Source organism: Rattus rattus, chromosome 13 (assembly GCF_011064425.1).
Source record: "Rattus rattus isolate New Zealand chromosome 13, Rrattus_CSIRO_v1, whole genome shotgun sequence".
NCBI lineage: Eukaryota > Metazoa > Chordata > Mammalia > Rodentia > Muridae > Rattus > Rattus rattus.
Genome location: NC_046166.1, coordinates 70,554,144 through 70,578,162, shown reverse-complemented (window position 1 = coordinate 70,578,162; position 24,019 = coordinate 70,554,144). Strand labels below are relative to the sequence as shown.

Here is a 24,019-nt window from a genome sequence, read left to right as displayed (position 1 = left end):
ACCATAACTGGTAATAGTAGCACCTTCCTGTAATTCTAGCACTCAGCAGGCAGAGAAGAGTCAGGAATTCAAGGCCAGCCTCTTCTAGCTCAAGGCCAGCTACATGAAACCCTGTCTCAAAAACAAACAAAGCAGCAGACCTTTGTCCTATCTAAGACCTTGTATTTCCCTGTAGAAATTTAGAGTTGAAACTTTTACATTTCAATCTGTGATCTATATTGTGAGTACATCTGTGTGTATGGGAGATAGAAATCTAGGTGCAGTGTTTTCCCTCTAATGTCCAGGTGTGGAGCACATTGTTGTCCAACAGCCTTTCTCAGATGAGACCAGTTGTCTGTCGAGGAGGGCAGCAAGGCAGTAAGTCAGGAAGGCTTGGCCTCCCGCTTTGTGTTTTTCCACGTTTGTCTCAGCTCTTCTTGGTCCTTTGCAACTCATTATGAACCTGAGAATCAGTTTTCTGGCTTCTTCATGGAACCAGCTTGGGTTTGAGGTTATGGTGACTCTTAGGTCACCTCGAGAGAACCTGCTCAGCCTCAGAGATAGGTGCAGCTCTGTTGGGACTAATGCTTCTCAGCAGCAATTTCTTATTTCAGTTGTGAAGGTGTTACAAACCTTTCATGGGATTTTCACTTTACCTTAAATTCTGACGTATGGTTATTCTTACTGTTAACTGGAAATACTGTTGATTTTATATATTCGGATTGTCCTCCTCACTTGCTGGCCTTGCCTGTTTTCTGAGGATCACATTGGGTCTTCTGCCCAGACAATCACATGTAACTAGAAAGTGTTTTCCTTTCTAAGTTGTGTGCCTCGTGTTTCTTGGCTTCGTCTTGCTGAATTGGCAGGAGCCTCTGGGACAGTGTTTAGACGTGAGAGCCAGCACTGTCTCGCTCTGGGTCTCAGAGACCCTTGGTTTGCCACTGTCGAGTGTGATGATGCTGCCATGCAGAAGGGTCCTTCCTGATGCTAGTGAAGCACACTTCTGCATCTACTGCAGGATTGCCTAGTTTTGTCTCTTCCTTTGTTGATTATGTTCATTATTTCCCTGTTGTGAATATGAGAACCGTCTTGCCTGCTTGCACTACACCTCAGGCTCACCATGGATCCTTGGCTGGCCTTGAACTCATGGAGCTCTACTTGCCTCTGCCTCCTGAGTGCTTCTGGATTACAGCGACTGCCACTGTGCCTGTCCTGTTACTTTTTTATGTGTTGAGTTGTTAATGTTTTGTTAACTTTGTCTTAATGTATTATTTTGTTATTATGTCTTTGATCAGTTTGCATGTCAAAATAATGTTGGCCTTGTGAGTTTAAAATGATTCTCGCTTCCTAGGGTAGAAATGCTGTTTCTTCTTAACTGTTTACAGGGATTCCCTAGTGGAGACCATTTGGTTCGTCATTCTGTTATTTCACATGTATGGCTGTTTATTCTGCATGCCTGTCTGTGCACCATATCAGACCTAGTATGCCCAGGACAGAAGGGGTCGAATCCCCTGGACCTGGCGTTCAGTGAAATGCTGGACATAAAACATGCATCCTCTGAGCCGTGCCTCAGGCACGACTGCTGCCACAGCTGTGAATCTCTCTCATCCTTCAGCTTGCTGGCAGGAGTGCAGTTTGGTCATTCTGAACGCTTCTGAAGTTTTGCCTAACCTTAGCACACATGGGATCTTGACTGTGACTTTTTTGTCCTGACCCACTCACTACCTCTGTTCTTGATCCCCCTCGCCCCCATTAAGGAGAATCTGATAATCTTTGTTGTGCCAGATATTTTTATATTATTGTAAATTCCTGTCCTTTATTCTGGCGATAGTTAAATGATTTGAAGACCATCTATCTGGTCTTAGGTCTTGCTTTTAGGATTTGTCAGGCCAACACAGATTATTGCTGTGTCTGGGGCTAAATGACCCTACTGCTAAAGCAGACCTTCCTAAGTGCCTTGACTGTGGTTTCCAGCTGGATATGGAAAGACCACTGTTGTAGGCCCTGTGAGAACTCCAGCCCTGTTACCTCCACCCTGCTGGATGGTTCTTTCCTTGGCATTTGTAGTTTCCTCGCTCCAGAATGGGTTTCCTTTGTTGCATATCGGAGGCTCCTTCACGTCTCCCAAAGATCCTCATCTCCTGACTCAGTCCCACATGCAGCCTGAAACTGGCTAGGGAGCTGGAACAGCAGAGACTTCCCAAAGGTCACTGACGTCTGGGCAGTGTCCAAGGCCCCAACATGCTTCCTGTGCTTTGTCTGGTGTTTGGTTGATTGGTTGGTTGGTTTGCTGGTGCCCAGGACCCCTAAAATACTCTGGGTTCTTTGTCCGGTTCTAGGGGTTTATTTTGAGCAAGAACTGCACCAAAATACCTAAATACTTGGCTTTGGCTCGATAAAATATCCTTGCTACTAAAGCCACTCTGTTGCCTAGAGAGAATAGTGTCCCATTTCAGTTGTCCCAACAGTGGAAGTTCTTTTTCATACCCCATACATGCAGCAGTGTGTCCTAGGGTGAGACCTCATACATTCCAGCCTACTCCAGCCCACCAGCCACCCATGAGCACTCAGCTCCAGCCTCTGTAAAGGGCAGAGACAAGCAGTGTGCTCACCTGTGCCTCTCCTGTTTCCAGCTGTGTTTCATGCCCTCACAGAATCTTAGCCAAAAGCACCACCTCTTACCAGAGTCTGGAAATACTTAGTTTGAGGTCTGGTGTAAACACGGGAGCCCACTGGTCTGGCTCTTTGTTCAACAGCTTGATTACTGGATATCACTTGGTTCTACCTGTCCTTCATGGCAGGGAGGTCTCTCAGTTCCCAGTCTCTGTATCTTCCTCTGGGCAGGGTTATTTTGAAGGTGCAGATCCCTTTGCTTCTGAAGACCTGAGTCTGAACCATTCAGGACATACTCCTGTGACTTACGTACTTGAATTTTGTCCTTTGGTCACCCTAGTGCACATCAGAGGAAGACTCAGAGTGGAGCTCCACCTGAGAGCAAACTCCTCAGAGTGGCCTAGCTTCCAGGGAGAGGTCAGCTCTGGGCTGGAGTGTACAACAGGGCCGGAAGGTTCATCCCTGTCGGGCACATTAGTGAAGGAGGGAGCAGTGTGGGTCTGTGGAAAACCAAGTAACAGGATTGGCTAAAATGACATGGGAAAGCCCAGGGTGTGGTGAACAGGTCAGTATTGCTGGGACAACTTTGAAGAAGTCACGTACTAGTAGAGCATAAATTTAATACAAACGCAGAGACTATAGCCTCTCTGACTTGTCTGTCCCACTAGAACCTGCCCTGGTCTAGTAGCCTCCTGCTCAGCTCTCACAGGTGTGTGTTTAGCTCTTACCTCAACCTTGAGTGCTAAGGTTGGATTTGGAAGATGGTGACAGGTGCATGTCTCCTGAGAAGTTTCTGAGTTTCCTGTTGCCTGGATTTGATCCTGATTTCATTTTGTATTCTTACTTATTTCTCCCACTAGGCATCTAGAGGGGCCCAGTATCCCAGCCTTACTCTGAGTAGGGGGTAGTGTGGGGAGGCAGCAAGTTTGTATGGAAATAGTACCCCCAGGCCATCCTTAACACAGACAGTGCCACCAATCCTGGACTGCCACTGTGTGTTACTGTCTTCTCATTTGAGTCCAGGGTCACCTTGGGTCCCACCTGTCATACCATATGTCTCTGTAGTGGCTGACTTCAGTTGTAACTAAGTACATGAGGAAGATTCATGTTAGTAGGTATGACAGCGATAGTGTGTCACAGCTAGGAAAAGTAGTTAGGACTGTTGACTCCAACTCAGGAAGCAGCGCTCAGAAAACGCTCATATTAGGGGACTGGTGGTGCACACCCTTAATCCCAGTACTGGGGAGGCAGAGGCAGGAGGATCTCTGAGTTTGAGGCTAGCCTGGTCTATATAGCAAGTTCCAGGATAGTCAGAGCTATATAGTAAGACTCCGTCTCAAGAAGGAGAGAGAGAAAACTGTTGCACAAATGCTTTCTTGTGAAGAACGGCATACCAGCCACACAAACTGGATTTCTACAGAGAACATAAGCATGGACACGTATACAAAATCACTTTTTTTTCTGTACTTGTAAACATGGGCTGACTTATGCTGAGCTTCTGAGGCAGAGCTGACAGATAAGATGGGAAGGTACTTCGAGGAAAAGAGCTAAGGAAAGTCTCTCTGTTCCCTCTCCTCGTTAGAGATCATTTCTTTTTACACTTCTCACGTGAATAAGAGTCTTACGTGTATATGAGATTTGAGAGAGGTTTAATATGAGTGATGAGATTATATTCTTTCAGTGGGTAGAAATAATTTTTTTCCTGTAGGCTGTTTAAAGTTGCCTTTTTGCTGGCTGGTGGGTGGTGCTCTTTAATGCCAGCACTTAGGAGGCAGAGACAGGCAGAGCTTTGAGTCTGAGGCCAGCCTGGTCTACAGAGTGAGTTCCAGGACAGCCAATGCTGAGAAACTCTGTCTCAAAAAAACAAACAAAAGTTGCCTTTTCTTCATCAAGACAAAATAAATGCATTCTACATCAACAATCAGTAAAAACACAGGGAGCGGAGCAGCCTGGCCTGTCACTCAGGAATCACAGGTCTTACACTCACACAGCTGGGCGCTCCCTCCTGCCACTGCCCAGGTTCACATGGCCATTTTTAGGATATATGTGTGCCCCATTTCAACCTAGAGAGTCAAAAATGGCCACATGACCCAAACCAACCTCACAGCCCTGGTCTGTGCAGCCTGACAGGGCAACTCCTGAACCAGGGCAAAGCTTCGCACCTGAGGTGCCAGCCCCCAAGGAACAGTGGGTGCAGCGTATGTCAGTCTGAGCCCCTCACTGCTGGCACTGCTGGCCATTGCCATCGGTGTGGGTGGCAGAAGTGCCCTGACCACCCGTGAGGGCTGTACTGCAGGTAAACGCAGGGCTTTCCAAGAGCTCTGACGCGCGCTGAACAACCACCCTCTCCTTTGTTGTAGGCTGTTGAGAATCTGTGCTCTCACAAAGTCTCCCCTACGCTCTACAAGCAGCTGCGGCAGGTCTGTGAAGACCATGTCCAGGCCCAGATCCTCCCCTTCAGAGAATATCCTTTTCTTGCTTTGCTTTTTGTGCCTCATTTACGACACAAAGCTTTTAAAACTAGGATAAAGAACTGATGAATATCCTCAGTGTAAAATAATGGGTTTTAACTCTTTTTTTTATAGAACAAGGGGCCTTTTGTTTCATAACTCATTATAATGGGTTTTTTAAAAGTGAAATTTGTCACATTTAAATAGCTGATATGAGTACTGCATCTAATTGGAACATTCAGGGGAGTTTTTAAAAATGTCTTAAAGTTTAAGTTCTGTTCTTTAATAAAAATCACCTTATTTTTTATGATATGTGACAAATCCCCACAAATATGGCTGTCATACCCAGCTTATTTTCTTGGGGTGTGCCTGTCAGGAATCAGGATATGGCCCTTGGTTTCTGTCTCGGTGTCACAGGCCCAATCGGTGTGACAGGGAGGAGTCTCATCTAACGGGGGATAGGGGGTAGCTGTAGGAACAAGGTCCTGCTTACCATCTGGCCATAGTGGATCTGGCGTAACCCTGAGGGCTGCCCCTCGGGTCCTTGCTGCATCCACTTTCTCCTGGTGGATCTGCACTCTGGGCAGGCAGGAGAACCTGCCTGTCTGGCCTGAGACTGCCTCCAGGGACAGGACAGACAGAGGCGGGCTGGCTGTGTCTTCCATTAGGAAGGGAACGAGTCGGCCTGTACTGCACACAGGGCTACGCAGAGGCCGTCTTAGGTTTGCTGCCGTGTCGTCTGTCACTCATGCCCACGAGTACGTCTGTCCGACCTGGCCTCGGGCCAGTTTTAGCGCACAAACTGTTGTGTGTAAAATCCATGTTGACTTCTTTGGCTCCATGCATTCATGTCTAAGATAAATTCCAGAACCTTTGTATTCAAGATTTTCTCCTGATTCAGGAAGTCTTTTTTCCCCTCCTGGGGACACTTGACCCTGCCAGCTGTGCAGACCCTGTTCATTAAAGACAGCAAGCAGTGTGGCTGGACACCGAGCCTCTGGGAGGCCTACTACACGGCTTCAGTCAAGATTCCTCTGTGTTCTCCGTCAGCATTTTGAACCAACGACTGCAAGATTAGACAAGAACGTGGTGACCAGATCCCTGGAGAACTTTCTCACATGCGTCTCCTCTCAGGACAGAGCTGTGAGGCGCATGGAGCTTCTGCCCCATCGGAGCCCTGGAGGAGCCTGACCCTAGGCTGAGAGTGGTCAGCAGACGCCGCCTAGGACATGGCACCCAGCACTGTTTTGCTCTAACCCCACTTTGCTGAAAACTGCTTTTTTACTTACTTTAATCCTCCTGCCAGTTAATCCTACTCTGGGGGTTGACCTAAGTGTTCACACACTCAGCAAACCTTCGTCTCCTACCCAGCGTCTTGCTCCCTGGGTTATAGAAAAGGGGCTGCGCCTGATCGCCGTCCTCCAAGGGATCACAGCCTGAGGATAGAGCCAGGTTTACAAAGATGTCTCAGAGAACGCAGATACATGCAGCTCCAACAGCAGAACAGAAATCAGGGAGAGGCCCCACAGTGTCGGGGGAAGGGAGACTCAGGGATACGACTGGACTATTCCTTGAAGAGCAATGGGGTGCGACCAGAGCCTGAACATGCCGGAGTGCCAAGTGTGTTCCTAAGAACTGCACAGTCTGGTGTGCACTCTGGGTCACAGACTGCATTTGCTTCTGGATATGCCATCAAGAAGTTGCACTTTAAGCTGTACAAGCCACTGAGATTAATTTTAGTTTCTAAGCTAAAGCTCAATAAAATTGTCATGTGAGGATCACAGTGTGATAGGACAGCCTGGCCAGCGTGCAGCCTAGCACCTTCACCAGCCAACACATTTCCAAAAGAGCTGGTACATGCTACCTGAGAAAAGGCTCTGGGAGCAACTCAGACTTCACCCTGAGAACTTCCTCTAATGGAGATATCAAAGACAGTGTTTGTGTAACAAAGACCTTGGCCACCTCAGGACATAAGGAAGGGTAGTAGCCCATCTGCCTGAGGAGGGAAGTGCTGAGGGGACAGGGGACCCAAAGAAGAGGTGCTGCTGTTGGCAGCCAGCCGGTGCAGGTGCATGGCAGGCAGAGAAGAGCCGCTGGCAGGAATCAGGCTTCCAGCAAAGGAAAGCTCACCTTTGACCTCAGGTGGGACTGGCCATGCTGTGCTCAGGGCCAGACAGTGCACAGTGTTGGCCCGGTGGGATGTACTGACCAGTGAGGAGAATGGTGATTAAATAGTGTAAAGGATCAGTGTCGTGTAAGATGGGGTTTCAGCAAGAGTGTGGAGAAGCTGAAGCCAAGCAGCAGTGACTCAGACTGAGCGCAGCTCCTGCTCTGGGCGTAGGTCATCGGCCTTGCAGCCCTCCAGCCTAACGTGAGTGATATACGTTTGCTTTCCTTTAAATGGGCTTTGTGATTGGGGATTTTTTCATAGTCCGTCATAAGCATTCTTGCTATTGGATGTTAATCGTATCATGAAAAGTGTACCTCGCTTCCATGGATGGTGTGAGTCCTTTGCAGGGATCAACCCTTCTCCAAAATGATAGAAGAATGGCCACCAGGAAGCTGCCTCAGCAGAAGCCACAACGGACCCTCTTGACATGTGTATATCTCACCACCTGGAATTCCCCCGCTCTGGCACCGCGGTGACACCTTAAGCCTCGCATCCTAGAATTGACTGAATTGAGGCAGGCTGAGCAGGATCTCCGACAGCACAGCGCTCTGTTGGAATGCTTCACTCTTTTGTGCTGTTTTCCATGGAAAGTAGCAGGAAATGGTTGGCCTGCAGCAGAACTGTTCTATTACAGAACTTTGACATTGGACCTTTGCATCTTAGATACTGGGCCAGGCACAACTCCCCTGTGGTTATGGATGACACCTGAGCTGCCTGGTAGCAGCAGATGGACAAGTGTCAGTTTAACTCCATCTTAAGCTCAAAGGCTCATGCAGCAGGGTCACTGCCACACAGCACGCTGGCCACTGAGCTTATTAGGAACTTCTTTGTCAGGCCAGTGGCATCTCTACACCTGCTGAATCAAATGTTCTGGGGCCAACCTGTGTCCTGCTTTGCCCAACTCTCTGTGTAGGTCCCTCAACAGTGGTCTGACCTATTTCACCACCATAGAAGCATTCTCTGGGAGTAATGTGCTGGCCATGGAGCCGACGGCTTTAACTTTGCCTGTCTAAATGTGTGAGTATGAATAAGGGGAGAAACTGGACTTCTTTGACCCACTGTGGCTGTGGCCACCTGCACAGATGTGCCTACCCCTCTACCATCTCCCTGAACATTGTCCTCCCCTGCTGAGGTTGGACCAGTGTCAGTGGCATACCAGCTGTCCTCGACTCACTGAAGATCCGGGGCCTCTCTCACCTGGCTGTGGCACACTTAGCAAGTTTCTCCTCCATCTGGGTGTGAGCCGAGTGTGGTGGCCCTCCGCACTTGCACTCGTTGACACGGATGGGACATGTGCTGCTGAGTGGCAGACAGTACAGCTCATGCTCCCCACCTCCATGGACTGCTTTGTGTTAGGAAGTTGGAAGATCAAAGGAAAATGGACAAAAAAAAACTTTCTCTAGAAACACCCACATTCCGCATCTTTGTTTCAAAACTGTGTTTTGCACATGTAGTGCTAGGAGCAAGATAGGTGGCTCGTTTGTGAGAACACATACTCTTTCCAAGGACCCAAGGTCAAGTCTCAGGACCTATTTCAGCCACTTGACATAATCTCCATGTATGACGGGACACCCCTGGCTTCCATGGGTCCTCCACCAGCATACACATACATGCAAATCAGAAATTAAGCCATTTGAAAGAACTCTAAAAATTTTTAAAATAATGGGACTAGAGAGACGGCTCAGCAGTTCTGAGCACTTGCTGGTCTTGCAGAGGACTGGGATTTGGTTCCGCATAGAACCCAGTGTAGCTCACAACCATCCATAGCTTCAGTTCCAGGGGACCCAATGCTCCTTTCTGCTCTCCTTGGGTGCTGGACGTACGTACATACGTACATGCATGCATGCATGCATGCATACATACATACATACAAACAAGCGATAAATTACAGAATGTCCTGATAGCAAGGTCCAAGCCAGCTGGAGTATATAGTGAGACCCTAGCTCAAAAAAAATTTATTTGAGTCTTTCCTAATCCACGTATACTGTCACATGCCTATAATCTCATCTCGGGATACTAAGGCAGAGAGATCTCAAGTTCAGTACCAGCATAGACTGTACGTTAAGATCTTGACTCAAAAAGAGATGAGCATAGTGTCGTGCTGACACCTAAAATCCCAACATGTGGGACATTGGGGGAGGAGGAAACCTGGTTTAAGGCCAGTCTTGGGCAGAGTGACACCATCCCGAAAGCAAAGTCTCAAGCACGGAAGCACGCTTAGAGCCTAGCTGGTACATAATTTGGTCATAGATGCAACCTTCTGTTGAGTGTTCTAAGTTTTCATGGGGCAAACCTCTACCAGTCAGAGCCTGCTGTCAATACACACTTTTTAACTGTGAGACATTCTGATCCCACCAAACACTGTCTGTAGACGGTCCATTGTAGAGTTATGTTCAGTCCTGCCCCCACCCCACCTCCATGAAACACTTGTACCTGGTTATGTCAGCTGTCAGGAACAGAAAGCAATCCTGTAGAGAGGAGCGACTGGTTTGGGAGCTGCAGGTCTCTGCTGCTGTATTGGTCAAAAATTACCCATGGGTGTTTACTCTTCACAGACGGGAGACGAAGTCCCAAGCCCAGGTACTAGTTGTCTCCATCTGGTAAGAGCTTCCTGCTTCACGGGTAGGATGAGCAGCTCTTTAGGGTGTCTTCTGTACCCGGCTCGATTGTTCACCTTAGGATCAGTGTTGGTGGAAGGGCATTGATTAAAGTGAGTTGGAAAACTGGAATGCCCTGCTATGTTGGAAGTTTCCTTAGCAGGTCTGCACAGACTCACTAGACAGCGTTTTGTTTCTGAAGAAGATTAACACATGCTGGCAAGATCACTGCAGACAAATGGTAAGTTTGCCCTTCACCAGCCTTGCTTCTGTCAGTCCTACTACCAGTGCCTACTCCTTCCTGCTCACTGTACTTCGGCCATACAGGCCTCTGCTCTAGACAGAATGAAGGTGAGTTCTTCACAGACACCTTTCCACCAGCTTACCGCATAAGCAGTAGAATGGAGTGGGGAGGTGAGCTACTCAGCCTCTTCTAGAAGGCCAGCTCTGCCTCCAGGTGAGCAGTTACTGTGTGCTCACCGAGACTTCCCCAAGTTCTCAAAGGAGGCTCCCAGTTCTAACTGAAGGTTGGCCCGAGTCCAGGCCTTGATGTAGCTGGATGGCCAAGCCTTAGGCGCAGATGTGCCTGATCTGACTTGGCATGTGGGTTTCGTGTGGCCCAGCTGTTGACAGCCTGTGAGAGAAGATAGTCTATGTAGCTGCTTCAGGTAGGCTGAATGCTTGTTTTCTAAAGAGCCACGTGGATATGAGAAGCAAGACTGTCCACTGGGGAAGGTATTTCAACTGTCAGCAGGTCTCGCAGTAACAGCAAAGGCAAGGACAGTTCACTGCCTGCACTGGAGCCCAGGGGCCTCGAGACAGCGCAGCAAGTGTTCTAACTGTTAGTAACCTTAAGCCCGGAATAGAGCTTAGATACCTGCCTGTAGTCACCACATTAAGGAAGTAGAAATAGGAAACGAAAAAGTTTAAGGCTATGAGACCCACATAACAAAAAAACAAAGATTAGACAGCCACCTGCAAGCCTCACTGTGTCATCAGTTGGGTGATAAATAAGTTCAGATTTCCTTGAGGCTAAGTGCTTTAAAATCCTTGTACTCTGGGCTATTGCATTGAATGGAAAATAGCAGAAGAAAAGTTAAGTTTGTAAGATTGAGGGTCTTGGTATGGGAGGGTTTCCATGGAGAAATGATTGCCACTTTCAAGGCAGCTAATGTGAGATGGTCCAAAAAGTCTGGTCTCAGGTGGGGCATGTGTGTGTACATGCATGTGAGAGAGGGGGAAGCAGAGGGAGAGCAGATGGATGAATGGATGTGAGTGCTGCTCCTTCTGCTCTGTAGATCATGATCAGAAGCATCTTCCTGTTTCTGGACCGCACCTATGTCCTCCAGAACTCCATGCTGCCTTCCATCTGGTGAGTGCGCTCTAAGCCCCGGGCCTCCACAGACCTGCAGAGTCCTCTCGTTAGAACATGGTGTCTTCCCTGCAGAGACTCCCATGACTCCTGGGCTGCAGGCTGAGGGGGCACGGTTAACTTGCGCCCTTTCATGTCTGCTTTCTGTGGAAACACTGACAGCAACAGTGGTGTCTAGAGACAGTCCGAGGTAGGGGTAGGGAGGAAGGGATGCAGAGGGAGCAGATGCAGTGGTGACTCCCACAGTCTTGATATCTTTGTGGCTCACCCCAGAGAGTGGTGAGCCAGAAGTCCCGGACAGTTGATCCAACAATAGCAATTGGATAACTGAGTGCCTGTGTGGCACAGGAGATCTTGTTATCTCCTTGACTTATCTAGGAAGTAACCTCAGTTATGGCAGAGGCATGGACACCTTGGACTAGCCAAAAAAGCTTTTGCGAGAGGACGTTTCAAGCTCTGGATATGGTTAGCAAACAGCAGTTTGGGGCTGGTGCATGGCGCACACACGAAGCTCTCACGTGTGGAAGGCTGAAACAAAGCCTGGTTCTGTTTCTCTCAGGGACATGGGCCTAGAGCTGTTTAGGAACCACATCATCAGCGACAGGATGGTGCAAAGCAAGACCATTGATGGGATCCTGCTGCTGATTGGGCGTGAACGAAGCGGCGAGGCTGTGGACAGGAGTCTGCTTCGCAGTTTGTTGAGCATGCTCTCAGATCTCCAGGTGAGGCCTTGGTCGTGAGCATGTGACAGCCATGCGCAGGTGCCTGCCCCAAAGTAATGCAGGCTTGAGAGATGGAGGTGGGGAATAGGACCACAGAAGCCGAAAGCACGTTTGTCTAGTCCTTAAGGAGAGTGGCGGAGGCCAGAGGTACACCACACGAGGGAGGAGCCGCAGAAGAAAGGACTGATAAGCGATAGTGCTTGAAAAGGAAGCACTGTGTTCAAGCTCATCAGTGACTGCTCACTCCCTAGGTCTACAAAGACTCATTCGAACTGAAGTTCTTGGAAGAGACTAACTGTCTGTACGCTGCTGAAGGCCAGCGGCTGATGCAAGACAGGGAGGTGAGATGTGCTGGGCTGTGACCCACTCCTCGGGCCTGCTGTTCTTTCTTATGCACACATTGGCCAGACTCTCTGAAGTCCTTAGAAAGAAGTTAATTTCTTTCCCTTAGGACTTTCTTCCTTTATTTCCCCTCCCCCGAAGTAGTTTCTGAAATAGCAAAGGAGCACATGTGTAAGCAAGAAGATAAAGAGCAAGTCTTAAAAATCAAAATTTCCATCTGTGTAAGGCACTGGTAAAGAACACTTCCCCAAAAGTATGTAAAGAAGCGCATGTGAGGCAATTTCACCTCAGAGCCACCAAGCTGCTTCTCAGGTCCTGACAGGAGCTGGGAGCACCTACATGGCCTGCTCCCCCATGTGGGCCCAGCCTGTCAGATCATAGTTTAGCTGAAGCCATGCTAGCAGGTGGCACTGAGGACAGTTCCCCCTGGACAAGTGATGTCTGTCTGCAGTTACTGTGATTACAGGGGAGGGAGGGTGTCACTGCCAACAGGTCCAAGTGAGCCATGTGTGGGTGCAGGTTGCTAGTAAGCTCTGGGCTTTCTACCCAGGTACTACTACTAACTCACCCATTATGGGCCCACTGGTGTGTATTTTGTCCCCCAACACTTTGTAGTAAGCAGTGAGTGCAAACTGGCCCTGACTTTAGAGGTGATTCTCAATGGTAGTCTATAAATGTTTCAGTTGAATGTGTTTGCTTTTCTCTCTTTTTTTTTTTTTCTCTAATTTTTTGAGGAAATTTTATGTATAATGTGAGAAATCTTTTTGTCATTGATATGTTAAATTTTTTTGGAAGGTTCCAGAATACCTTAACCATGTGAGTAAACGTCTAGAAGAGGAAGCAGACCGAGTGATCACTTACTTAGACCACAGCACACAGTAAGCACTGCTACTGAATACTCCAGTTCCTACAGGCACTGCCTTCTGGCCTCACACATAGAGCTTGTGCCCCTGGCGTGCACCGGCACTTGAGACGGCTCTGCTCCCAAGGCCAAGCCTTGCTTAGAACGTGTGCGTGCTCAGCAGGTACAAAGTGTATTCTCACCACGAGCTATCACGAGAGGATCATCAAGGAGAGCAGCACCCTTAGCATCTGAGCGCTTTGTGTGTCTGATAGAACTTCACTGAGTACAAGTCTCCACGTCCTACCTCACTGAGTACAAGGTTCTTTCTAGCTTCTTGCTCTTTAACGTTTATGTAGTACTTTTCATATGCAGTGTGTGGTGATGTGCATGTGAACACAGATGCCTGAGCCAGCAGGGTGAGACCCCCTAGACCTGGGGGACTGGGTGCTTGTAAGCCACCTGGTGTGGGTGCTGGGCACTGCACTCTGGGCCTCTGCAAGAGCAGTGTGCACTCTTTAACCCCCAGCTAGGAGGGTTTCTTAGATGTCTTACATGGCCATGATTCTTGGGAAACAGGACATTTCCCTTTTCATTGGCCTTTGTCCTCTGGAGTCTGGGGTGATGGGCAGTGTTCAGACGAGATGTGTTATGTACTGCTGCAAGGAGATGGAGATGTGCAGGGGGCACAGAGGGGACATGTGAAGCTCAGTCCTTCGGGGTTTGTGGACAAGAGGAAAGAAAGGCTCAGATCCCAGGAGACATAGCTTGCAAGATCAGGACAGCACCTTTAAGAGAATTGTGCTCTCCCTCTCGAGCGAGGGACGCCATGGGTCCTCGTCCAGACTTGAGATGGGGGAGTCTGGGTTGCTTGGGGATATTGATGTGTTCATCACACTCCCACTTGTGGAGAGGCTCTCTTATAAGCATCACCAGTCTATAAAACAGCTATGGCCAGTGTACTGAGGCAGGACATTGGAACTGAGATACCAGCAGGGATAGAGGGAATTCTGGGAAATAAAGTCATGGGAGACTTGCCCTGGAAAGCTGAGGAGACAGACATATGAAGACAAGGAGAAGAAACTAGCCATGTAGCTGAAATTGGCTAGAATAAAAGGCATGATAAGTTAAGAGCAAGTCAAAGCTCTCTGGCCTAAGCATTTATTAATAAATAATTAGTCTCAGAGTCATAATTGCTGAGAGTTAAGTGATTGGGAGGAAAAACTAGGTTTTATGCATGGCACCAACATGGGGGGTGTAATCCAAACCTTTAATTTCATATACAGTTATTCAGAGCCATTAGTTAGGGAGATTAAATGTTCAAGAAAAAATTGATATTTGCATCCACTTGGTAGAGGAGATGAGTTAAGAGGAGGCCGCAGGAGTGTGGGCATCAGCAAGCAGGGAGCCGCAGAGGACACTGTGTTCCCTTCAAAAGTAACAGCTTCGGGCCACTCAGACTTTAAACTCCCATTTTCATGGAGAGTGGGATATAATCCTGCCTTTTGCCATAGGTGCTATGAGATTTAAATTTGCTAAAAAGTTCCTTGTAGAAAGTTGATGTACACCTTTAATCTTAATGCTCAGGAGGCAGAGAAGCAGGTGACTCTGAGAACAAAGCTGTCCTCATCTACACAGCGAGTCTCAGGCCACTCAGGGCTGCACAGGGAGACCGGATGACCTGCTGCCAAGCCTAACTACCTGAGTCCAGTCCTTGGGACCCATAGCAGAAGGACAGAACTGACTCCTGCAGGTTCCTCTGCACATGCTGTGGTGTTTGCACAGTGCATAATTTAAAACATTATTCCTGGGTACTACATCCCAGTAGTGTTCCTTATAAACTCTGAAATGAAGGCTTGAGAAATGTTTAAAGTTAATCATTCTCTGGACTCTTCTGAAAAGAGAAAGTGAGTTAGGAATAAGAAGAGAAAGGAGGCTGGTGTGGGGCTCAAGGGAAGTCAAGGGGGGTGCACATCTGTGGGTTCTGGACTCACTTGGTCTCCATGGTGAGTTCTGTACAGATCCTGTCTCAGAACAGTGGGTGATCTGGGGATGAACCAGGAAAGCCATTTCTGTACCTGTGACTGCAATGGTCAGACTGTTCTGTGTGGTGCTCATGAGCCTAGACCTTGTAGCAGGCTGTTTCTGTGAGCAGACTCCTGCCCAGTAACCATGGGCGTGGGGAAGGTCAGGGTGAGGAGTGGAGCGCAGGAGTGTCTCAGACCTAGATTAGCAGATGAGACAATTGCCAATTCCTTCTGTGATATCGAGGTGAGGAGCAGGGCTGACAGCACAGTGGAAGGCAGAGTGTGTGGATGACTGTGGGCCGTTAGGGAGGAGGAGAGGGGCCAGAGTCTGGAGCCCCAGGGAGTTGGTAATTTGCCTCAGAAAATACTTAAGGCTGCAGAAAATCTTAGGCCTGATGGTGCTTCAACATCGTGATGATATGCTGCCAGCAGGCCAGCGTGAGGGTGGCCAGCGTGAGGGTGGCCAGCGTGAGGGTGAACAGAGCGGAGAGCCTCAGTAGGCGTGTGATAGGACGGAGCCTGCACGGCTAGTGTGCCCTGCCGGCCTCTAGACTGCGTCTCTGCTTCCTCCACGCGGTCCAGACTGCCTGAGAGTGTACCTGTATGGTTCAGGAGCTTTAGCAAGTGACACCAGGGGCCAAACCATGAGGGGCAGAGGGAAAAGTCAGAACCCAGGTGCCATACTCATGCACCTACACCAGCCAGGCAGGCAAGCACCTCAGGTGCTCGCGCCAACTGTTTCTGGACCCTCCTGTGGACCTGTTGTGTTATTCAGCGAGTTATGTCTGGAAACGGTGCTGCAAGAGCCAGGGACGGTGGTGAATGTGTGATCCCAGCACTGGGTAGTGGAGGCAGAAAAACAAACAAGCCATGCGTTCAGGACCAGCTCGACCTATGTACCGAGATCCTGTCTCATGAAAAAAATAGATCGAGTTGAAATCATCCGCAAGAGCCATAATTAACAGTGAGTTTAGTGAAAATCTTGGGCTTTAGCCCTCTGTCCGAGTGGCTGTACGCTGCCTGCGTGACTTTAACTCTCACCTCAGTGGCCAACCAGCTCTGTTCCTGACGTTACAGAAAACCGTTGATTGCCTGTGTGGAGAAACAGTTGTTAGGAGAACATTTGACAGCAATTCTTCAGAAAGGTAGGTTTTCGCAATCGTGTGATTTTACACTGAATTCTAATCTTTAACTTGTGACACTCTAGGAACATTGTATATAACTTCACAAATTGTTATTTTTATAGGACAAACTATTTTGACACTTGTTTAATAAGTGTTAGCCCTCAAAGGAATTTGTAGTTAAATGATTCAGCTGGGATCAAAGGTGTACACCACCATACTTGCCTGTAACTTGGACCTTTTATTTTTTAAGTAAACATTGAAGAACTGCGCTGGCTGGGCAGTGGTAGCACACTGCTAGTCCCAGCGCTTGGGAGGCAGAGGCAGAGAGATGGCTGTCTGATTCTGAGGCCAGCATGGTCTACAGAGAGAGTTCCAGGGCAGAAAGGCTACACAGAGAAACACTATCTTGGAGAAAACAAACTGTGGCTGGTGATTTTCAGCCCTGCTTGGCTAAACCACCTTGGAAGGTTTTTCTTTTGTGAAATATTGTTCTTCCTTGTGGAGTGCCGCATGTAGAATGGCAGCATGTCAAGACAATGCATTCCGTGTGCGCTGATTAAATCACAGCCGTCAGTATCCCCAGACCAGCATCCCATGCCTTCCCTTCATTTGCCAGCTTCAGTCTCCTCTGTTCTAGTTCTTCATAAGCTGTACACTAGGTTATACTGACACCTACAGATGTGTGCACACACACACACACACACACACACACGAGCACATACATACAGAATTATACAGATACTATAGATGTGTGCACATACTCACACGAGTACATACATACAGTTATACAGACACCTACAGATATGTACATAAACACATGAGCACATACACAGTTATAAACACTACAGATAAGTGCACACACACACAAGCACATACATACACAGTTATATAGACACTACAGGTTTGTACACAAACACACATACACACATACATACAGTTATACAGACACTGCAGATCTGTGCACACACATGAGCACATACATATACAGTTATGCAGAGACTACAGATCTGTGCACACACATGAGCACATACATATACAGTTATGCAGAGACTACAGATCCGTGCACACACATAAGCACATACACACAGTTATATAAGTTCCAAAAAGTAAAAAGCTCTTAAAATTTTAAGACATTTAGGAGAGAGAATATCTTACAGAAGTTAAAGCTTATCTGCATATTGGCTCAGAAGCAATTTCGACACGCCAGGCATCTAGACCTCTAGCCAGCACCTATGTGGGGATCAGTGCCCAGTGGGGAGAAGACCTGTGGCCTAAGTAGCTTGAGAGCCTAGGTCTACAGCTAGTCTCTCTGATGCCCTCTTCTGGCCTCTGTAGGCACTGCGCAAACATCTTGCATGTACTTACATACAGGTAAAACACATAACATGAAATGATAAAGTTATAAAGCGTAAATAACTGAAAACGTACTAAAATGCCATATTGAATACATGAAATATGGGATAAATGCTAATCTGCCTTACAATTTATTATGTGAATCAAATTAGTCAACTCAAAAACTTCAAGGTTGGATGAGTGCAGTTGAGATTTGTTTTTGCATGTGTGCGCTGCCCACAGTGGTAGAGAGCACCACATCTCCTAGAACTAGAGTTAGAGATGCTTGTGAGCCACCATGTGGGTGCCAGAAACCAAACATAGGTACAAGAATAGCGAGTGCTTTTAACTGCCGAGCCATCTAGCCAGCTCTGAAACAAGTGTTTTTCTGACTGATAGACAAAACCTGAAATAGTTTGCACCATGGATTTCTCACAGTAGAACACTTGTCTAGACATTCCTGACTCGTTACTCTTGTGAATAAGGGCTTCAGTGAACTGGGAAGTAATCTGTGCACTCCTTCCCAGTGCACTTAGAAAAGTGAGACTCGCATATAGGAGCCACGTGGGCACTGCATCAAATGAGCTTGCTTCCGTAGCAGGTATATGCTCTTAAGTCTACAAGCCGCATCCTTATTGTGTGTGCGGACTGTCCTGATGTCACTCATGACGGCTCCCTTCCTGCTGTGACTTGTCTCGTGCATCCCACAGGGCTTGAGCAGCTGCTGGATGAGAACAGGGTGCCCGACCTCACACAGATGTACCAGCTCTTCAGCCGGGTGAAAGGGGGCCAGCACGCACTGCTGCAGCACTGGAGCGAGTACATCAAGGTACACACGGGCCCTGGGTGCCTCCCACTGGGGACATACTCCACCCCACAGGGGCAGCCAGCTACTGTGAGGAGTCATCTGTTGTCCAGATCACCCAGGAGTGCTGTCTTGGATGACAGGAGCACCGTGGCCGTGCAGGTATCCACCTGCAGTGCAGGGATTAGAGCTTCCTGTCATTCTCGCACATGCTCACCCAGGCACACATTCATTCACTGGCATGTCTGCTCCCTGGAAACTTTTACATACTTTGGCCCAGCAGTTTGGTCTGCCTTCTACTGGGTTTCTAAGCCCAGTTTGAGATTTATTGCCCCAATTCCTACCTATGTGATCCAGTCATTGTGACCCTCACTTCCAGTATGGCACCATTCGGCATCTTTTAGGTCCAATGCCTGGGGCTGATCCAGGACCTCTGAATGCCAGGCATCACCTGCTCAAGGAGATACTGGCGATAGCCACAGTCATGGCCACATGCCAAGAGTGGGAAAAACCAGGCCTGACACCATGTTGTGAGACAGCAAAAGACACACTTTGCTTCTTAAGCCTGGTGCCGACTTAGTAGTTTCTTGTTTCTGTAGACCTTTGGGACAACCATTGTCATCAATCCTGAGAAAGACAAAGACATGGTCCAAGACCTGCTGGACTTTAAGGACAAAGTGGACCACGTGGTGGAGGTGTGCTTCCAGAGGAACGAGCGCTTCATCAACCTGATGAAGGAATCCTTTGAGACGTTCATAAACAAGAGACCAAACAAGCCGGCAGAGCTCATTGGTAAGGCAGCAGCCCAGCACCTCCTGCTTACAGTTAAGGAGTGCATCACACCGTCCATGAGCGGTCCTGCTCAGGGGGAGTTGGGGCTTCCAGGAGCTCTGTACCCTGCAGTCAGGGCCTGAACTCTGCTTGGCAGGTGGCCCCTTTACCCATGGCCACCATACTGGCTTCTTAGGTGCTCTGTAAATATAAGACAGAGTGCCAGGTGTGGGCACATGTCTTACTGAGCACTCTGTGGGTGGAGGGTAGGTGGATCTCTGTGAACACAGGCTAGCCTTATCTACATAACAAGTTCCAGATCATACATGATAGGACCTTGTCTCCAAAAGAAAGGACAATGAAAGCTGGACATGGTGGTACACACCATTTTGGTTCTCACAGAGGAAGGTGGATATCTATGAGTTTGAGTCCAGCCTGGTCTACATAATGAGTTTTAGACCAGCCAAGGCATATAATGAAACCCTATCAAAACAAAAAACTCAAAAACGGGGGGGAAGTAAAAAGAATTCCCAACCAGATTGAGTGTTTCAGGAGATTCCAAGGCTTTTTAGAATATACCAGAAGCTCGCAACACCTCAGAGACAGGATGAGAGTTGGTAAGCCAGGTGGATGAAGGGCTCTAGAACTGCCTTTAAAGATGAGTGTCGGGGTTGGGGATTTAGCTCAGTGGTAGAGCGCTTGCCTAGGGAAGCTTGAGGGCCCTGGGTTGGTCCCCAGCTCAAAAAAAAGAAAAAAAAAAAAAAAAAAAAAAAAAGATGAGTGTCGGTCTTTGTCCTGAGCGGACCCCAAGCAGGGGTTCAGGGAGGCCTTGGCTCCAGCCGGGATGTGTACTTCTCGGCATACTTGAAACTCATTCCCCCACTGGTTAGTAAGGTATCACTGCATTCCTAGGACAGAGAGTGACATGTAGCCCCAGTGCTGAGGGAGGACGGACAGACAGACAGATCCCAGAACCTCATTGGCCTGCTGACCTACCCAAGTCATTGTGCTTCAAGCTCAATGGCCAACTGTGTCTCAAAAAATAAGGTAGAGAAGTGGTCAAGAAAATGCCCCAGGAGCTACCCTGGCCTCCATGCCAACACATGTGAACCACACAAAATCATCTACATACGTGTGCTGCATACAATATACAGACGTGAATATACAGATTCGTCTCTTTTTTTTAAGAGCTATTAAAGAGCCAGGGAACCATTGACAATTTAGCCAGACTTGAGTACTCCCGTGGAGGCTAACCCAGGGGAGCATGGGCTTCCAGAGCCCTAGGCTCTGCTGTCAGAGCACTCGTGGGGTCTTGGCCCTGATATACACGCAGGCTGACTCTGTCCCCGCAGAAGCAAGAGACCTCAAGGGGAGTTCTCTGAGAAAGTCAGCTGCGTGTCTTACAGCAGATCTTAAAAGGGTGCGTTCCGGTGCCTGTGGCGCCATGTCCTAAAACCCATGTATGAAATCTAGGGTTAGAAGAGAAACAAAGCCTGCTTTTTAACACACTCGGGGCGGGGCTGGGGGAGCAGGAGAGATGTCTCAGTTTACTTCACTGCTGCTCTTCCCGTAGACCTAGCTTCAATTCCCACACCCACGTGAGGGTCACAGTCATGTGTCACTCACGTTCTGAGGTCTGACCCCCTCTCCTGGCCCCCAGAGTCATCAAGCACATAGACTTGCTGCACAGACACACGTGACACGAAACACCCCACATAAAGATCGATAATCAAGTCAGGGCCTGGGATGGGCTGGGGGCTTCAGGCGCTTGTCCAGAGCTCAGATCTCAGTGGCAGCTGTTTGTAACCCACGCTTCAGAGGCCTCAGTGTCCTTCCCTGGCCTCTGCTGATACTGGCTGAGACATAAATCCGTATACATGAAAAAAATTAATCTTTAAGAATAAAATAAAAGGGGCTGGAGAGATGGCTCAGTGGTTAAGAGCACTGACTGCTCTTCCAGAGGTCCTGAGTTCAATTCCCACATGGTGGCTCACAACCATCTGTAATGGGATCTGATGCCCTCTTCTGGTGTGTCTGAAGGACAGCTACAGTGAACTCATATAAATAAAATAAATAAATCTTAAAAAAAAAAACTTCAAAAAAGAATAAAATAAAAACTCATTGAGATCATTTTTTTAAAGAATTCTTTCAATCTGTGAATTTGTTAAAGTTTGGAAGATACATTCTCATTACTTCGAGACAACTTGTTTTAAAGTCTGTCTGATTCCTGGAGATTGATTTGAGGGTTTTCGTGTGTGAGTTTCTTTGCTGCTGTGTTGGGGACGGCACCCAAGGCCTGTGTGTCCAGCTGTCTCCTCTGCTTTGACACGGCAGCCCTTTTCTGATTGGAACTCTTGCTCTCCTAGCCAAGCACGTGGATTCAAAGTTACGAGCAGGCAACAAGGAAGCAACAGACGAGGAGCTGGAGAGGATCCTGGACAAGATCATGATTCTGTTCCGATTCATCCACGGTGAGGAAGGAGGATGAGCGTGCAGACCTGCACTCACTGGGAAAAATGTCCCCCAACCCAGAAATAGTACCGAGGAGCTCTTTGACCATGGAGTATAGCATGCAAACCAGGTATCTCAGGTCTTGTTTTCCTGTTTGCACAGGTAAAGATGTCTTTGAAGCATTTTATAAGAAAGACTTAGCAAAAAGGCTGCTAGTGGGGAAGAGCGCGTCGGTGGACGCCGAGAAGTCCATGCTGTCCAAGCTGAAGCACGGTGAGCTGGGGCGGCCGGCGGATGGGCAGGCGGGCGGGCGGGCTGGCAGGCGGCCCTGTGTCACGCCAGCCCTGTATCACCCTCCTGCTCATGTGCAGAGTGTGGAGCAGCTTTTACCAGCAAGCTGGAGGGCATGTTCAAGGACATGGAGCTGTCCAAAGACATCATGGTTCACTTCAAGCAGGTGAGTTTTCTCAGTAAAAGTGGCTCAGTGGGTTTAAGAGCCTGTCACATTTGTAGCATAGACTGAGTAAAGAGAGACGTTCCTCGACCACCCTGGAGCATGTTCAGAAGACTGAAGTAGATGCACATGTGAGACTGTGTTGTAAAAATTACACGATGTCCAAGCTGGGCATGGTGGTGCACGTGTTTAATCCCAGGGCTTGGGGGGCAGAGACAGATGGATCTCTTAGTTTAAAGCCAGCCTGCTTTTTACATAGCAAGTTCCAGGTCAGCCAGAGATACATAGACCTTGTCTCTCCACCCCCAAAGAAATGAAATGAGAGACAGAGGGGGGGAGAGGGGAGGGGGAGAGAGGGAAAGAGGGGAGAGAGAGAGAACACACAATTACGTACATGCATGTACCATTTATTTCTTCTTCAATGCACTGCGGGTTTGTGTACTTGTTTGTCTTGGCTGTCTTTGTTTTTAGCATATGCAGAACCAAAGTGCACCAGGCCCTATCGACCTCACGGTGAACATCCTCACCATGGGCTACTGGCCCACATACACACCCATGGAAGTGCACCTCCCTCCAGAGGTGAGTGGTTAGCCACTGGACAAGCCCACTTGTCCAGACCTCTTACCGTAGTGGTGGGAGGAAGTTTCCCAAGGCACCCTCTCCATGCTCTGTGGCCCCTGGAAAGTGGTGTTTGAAAATGGCCTCTTCAGTCGTAGTCAGAGGCACCTTCCCTGTAGCCCGTGTCCTCTTGCTCTCCAGCAGGGACACTGTGGGAATGGCAGCTTGCCTGGCTGAGCCTTGCTTCCCAGCATGTGACAATGATGAGTCTTGGTCGTGGTGTTTAGGGACTTATGTTCTGACTGTGATTCAGAGTATTATGGAGAGCGTGAAGTGAGACATGGGGCTGTGGGCTGAGTGAGACTAAAACCCGAATGCCCAAACCTCAGTGATGCCAGGAGACAGAGGAGCAGCATAGGCTTCCTGGTCGAGGGACTGTCCTCATCATAGAGGCTGAGGGCCGTCCCAGAGGAGAGGCTCAGGGACTGCAGGTACCAGGGCAGGCAGCAAGTGTAAAGCTGGGCTGACAGGCCTGCTGAGATGGTCACCACTCCCAGTGGAACTCGTTCAGTTCCAAGACTGTCCTCTCGGTTTCCTCTTTCGGTCCTCAGTGTTCTCTGTAGCCCTCTCTGTCTCCCTCTCTGTCTCCCTCTCTGTGCTAACTGTCCTCACAGCACAGCAGTGTTCTCTGTAGCCCTCTCTGTCTCCCTCTCTGTGCTAACTGTCCTCACAGCACAGCAGTATTCTCTGTAGCCCTGTCTCCCTCTCTGTGCTAACTGTCCTCACAGCACAGACGGCCGCAGCTCAGAGGCAGCTTGCTTGTCTGCTTTCCCTTGGCTGGACGTGGTGTCCTGTGCCCCCATCTTCCACTTGCTGAACCTGACTACACCCGTTCCTCCCTTTCCCTGAGTGCTGCCTGTACCTGCCGTTCGCCATAGGCCTGGGGTCAGGCTTATTTTGTTTCAGGTAGGTTTGTGCCATGTTGCCTCTGTCCTGGTAGCTGTGCTTGGTCCTGCCTTCTGAGAAGCATCTCTACCCAGTAAGCATCTCTGCCTCAGGACCCTGTGCTGTTCTCACTTGTTCTAAAATGTCCAAGTGTGTCCAAAGTGTGCAGCAGGGTAGTTCCTAGGATGCCTGTGTTTGACACTGGCTGTGGAAATGGTATCTCCTTCCTGTTCTGTGAACTGTGTGCTACCCTTGCCCTCATAGTCTCAGTGCAGGCCTCCTGGGATTACCCCAAGCACCTGAGATCAGGACCTGCTCACTGATGTAAGTCCTTCACCCATGCTTTGCTGGCTGTCTGAAGCTCACTGATGTAAGCCCTTCACCCATGCTTTGCTGGCTGTCTGAAGCTCACTGATGTAAGTCCTTCACCCATGCTTTGCTGGCTGTCTGAAGTACCTCTTGATGG

The 24,019-nt window shown here is 48.7% G+C and overlaps 1 protein-coding gene across 2 annotated transcripts in view; it reads left to right on the top strand.

The window, feature by feature from the left end:
* The window catches only part of Cul4a (cullin 4A), a 37,551-nt gene that overhangs the window by 3,525 nt on the left and 10,007 nt on the right, over positions 1-24,019 (top strand). For both annotated transcript variants that reach the window (XM_032919134.1, XM_032919136.1), the window contains 13 exons: positions 4,953-5,056; positions 9,981-10,050; positions 11,108-11,181; positions 11,741-11,903; positions 12,155-12,244; positions 13,041-13,123; positions 16,191-16,258; positions 18,280-18,398; positions 18,974-19,166; positions 21,512-21,616; positions 21,759-21,869; positions 21,968-22,053; positions 22,522-22,629. In XM_032919134.1, the coding sequence (XP_032775025.1) occupies positions 4,953-5,056; positions 9,981-10,050; positions 11,108-11,181; positions 11,741-11,903; positions 12,155-12,244; positions 13,041-13,123; positions 16,191-16,258; positions 18,280-18,398; positions 18,974-19,166; positions 21,512-21,616; positions 21,759-21,869; positions 21,968-22,053; positions 22,522-22,629 (1,374 nt within the window). The remainder of the gene's footprint in view (positions 1-4,952; positions 5,057-9,980; positions 10,051-11,107; positions 11,182-11,740; positions 11,904-12,154; positions 12,245-13,040; positions 13,124-16,190; positions 16,259-18,279; positions 18,399-18,973; positions 19,167-21,511; positions 21,617-21,758; positions 21,870-21,967; positions 22,054-22,521; positions 22,630-24,019) is intronic.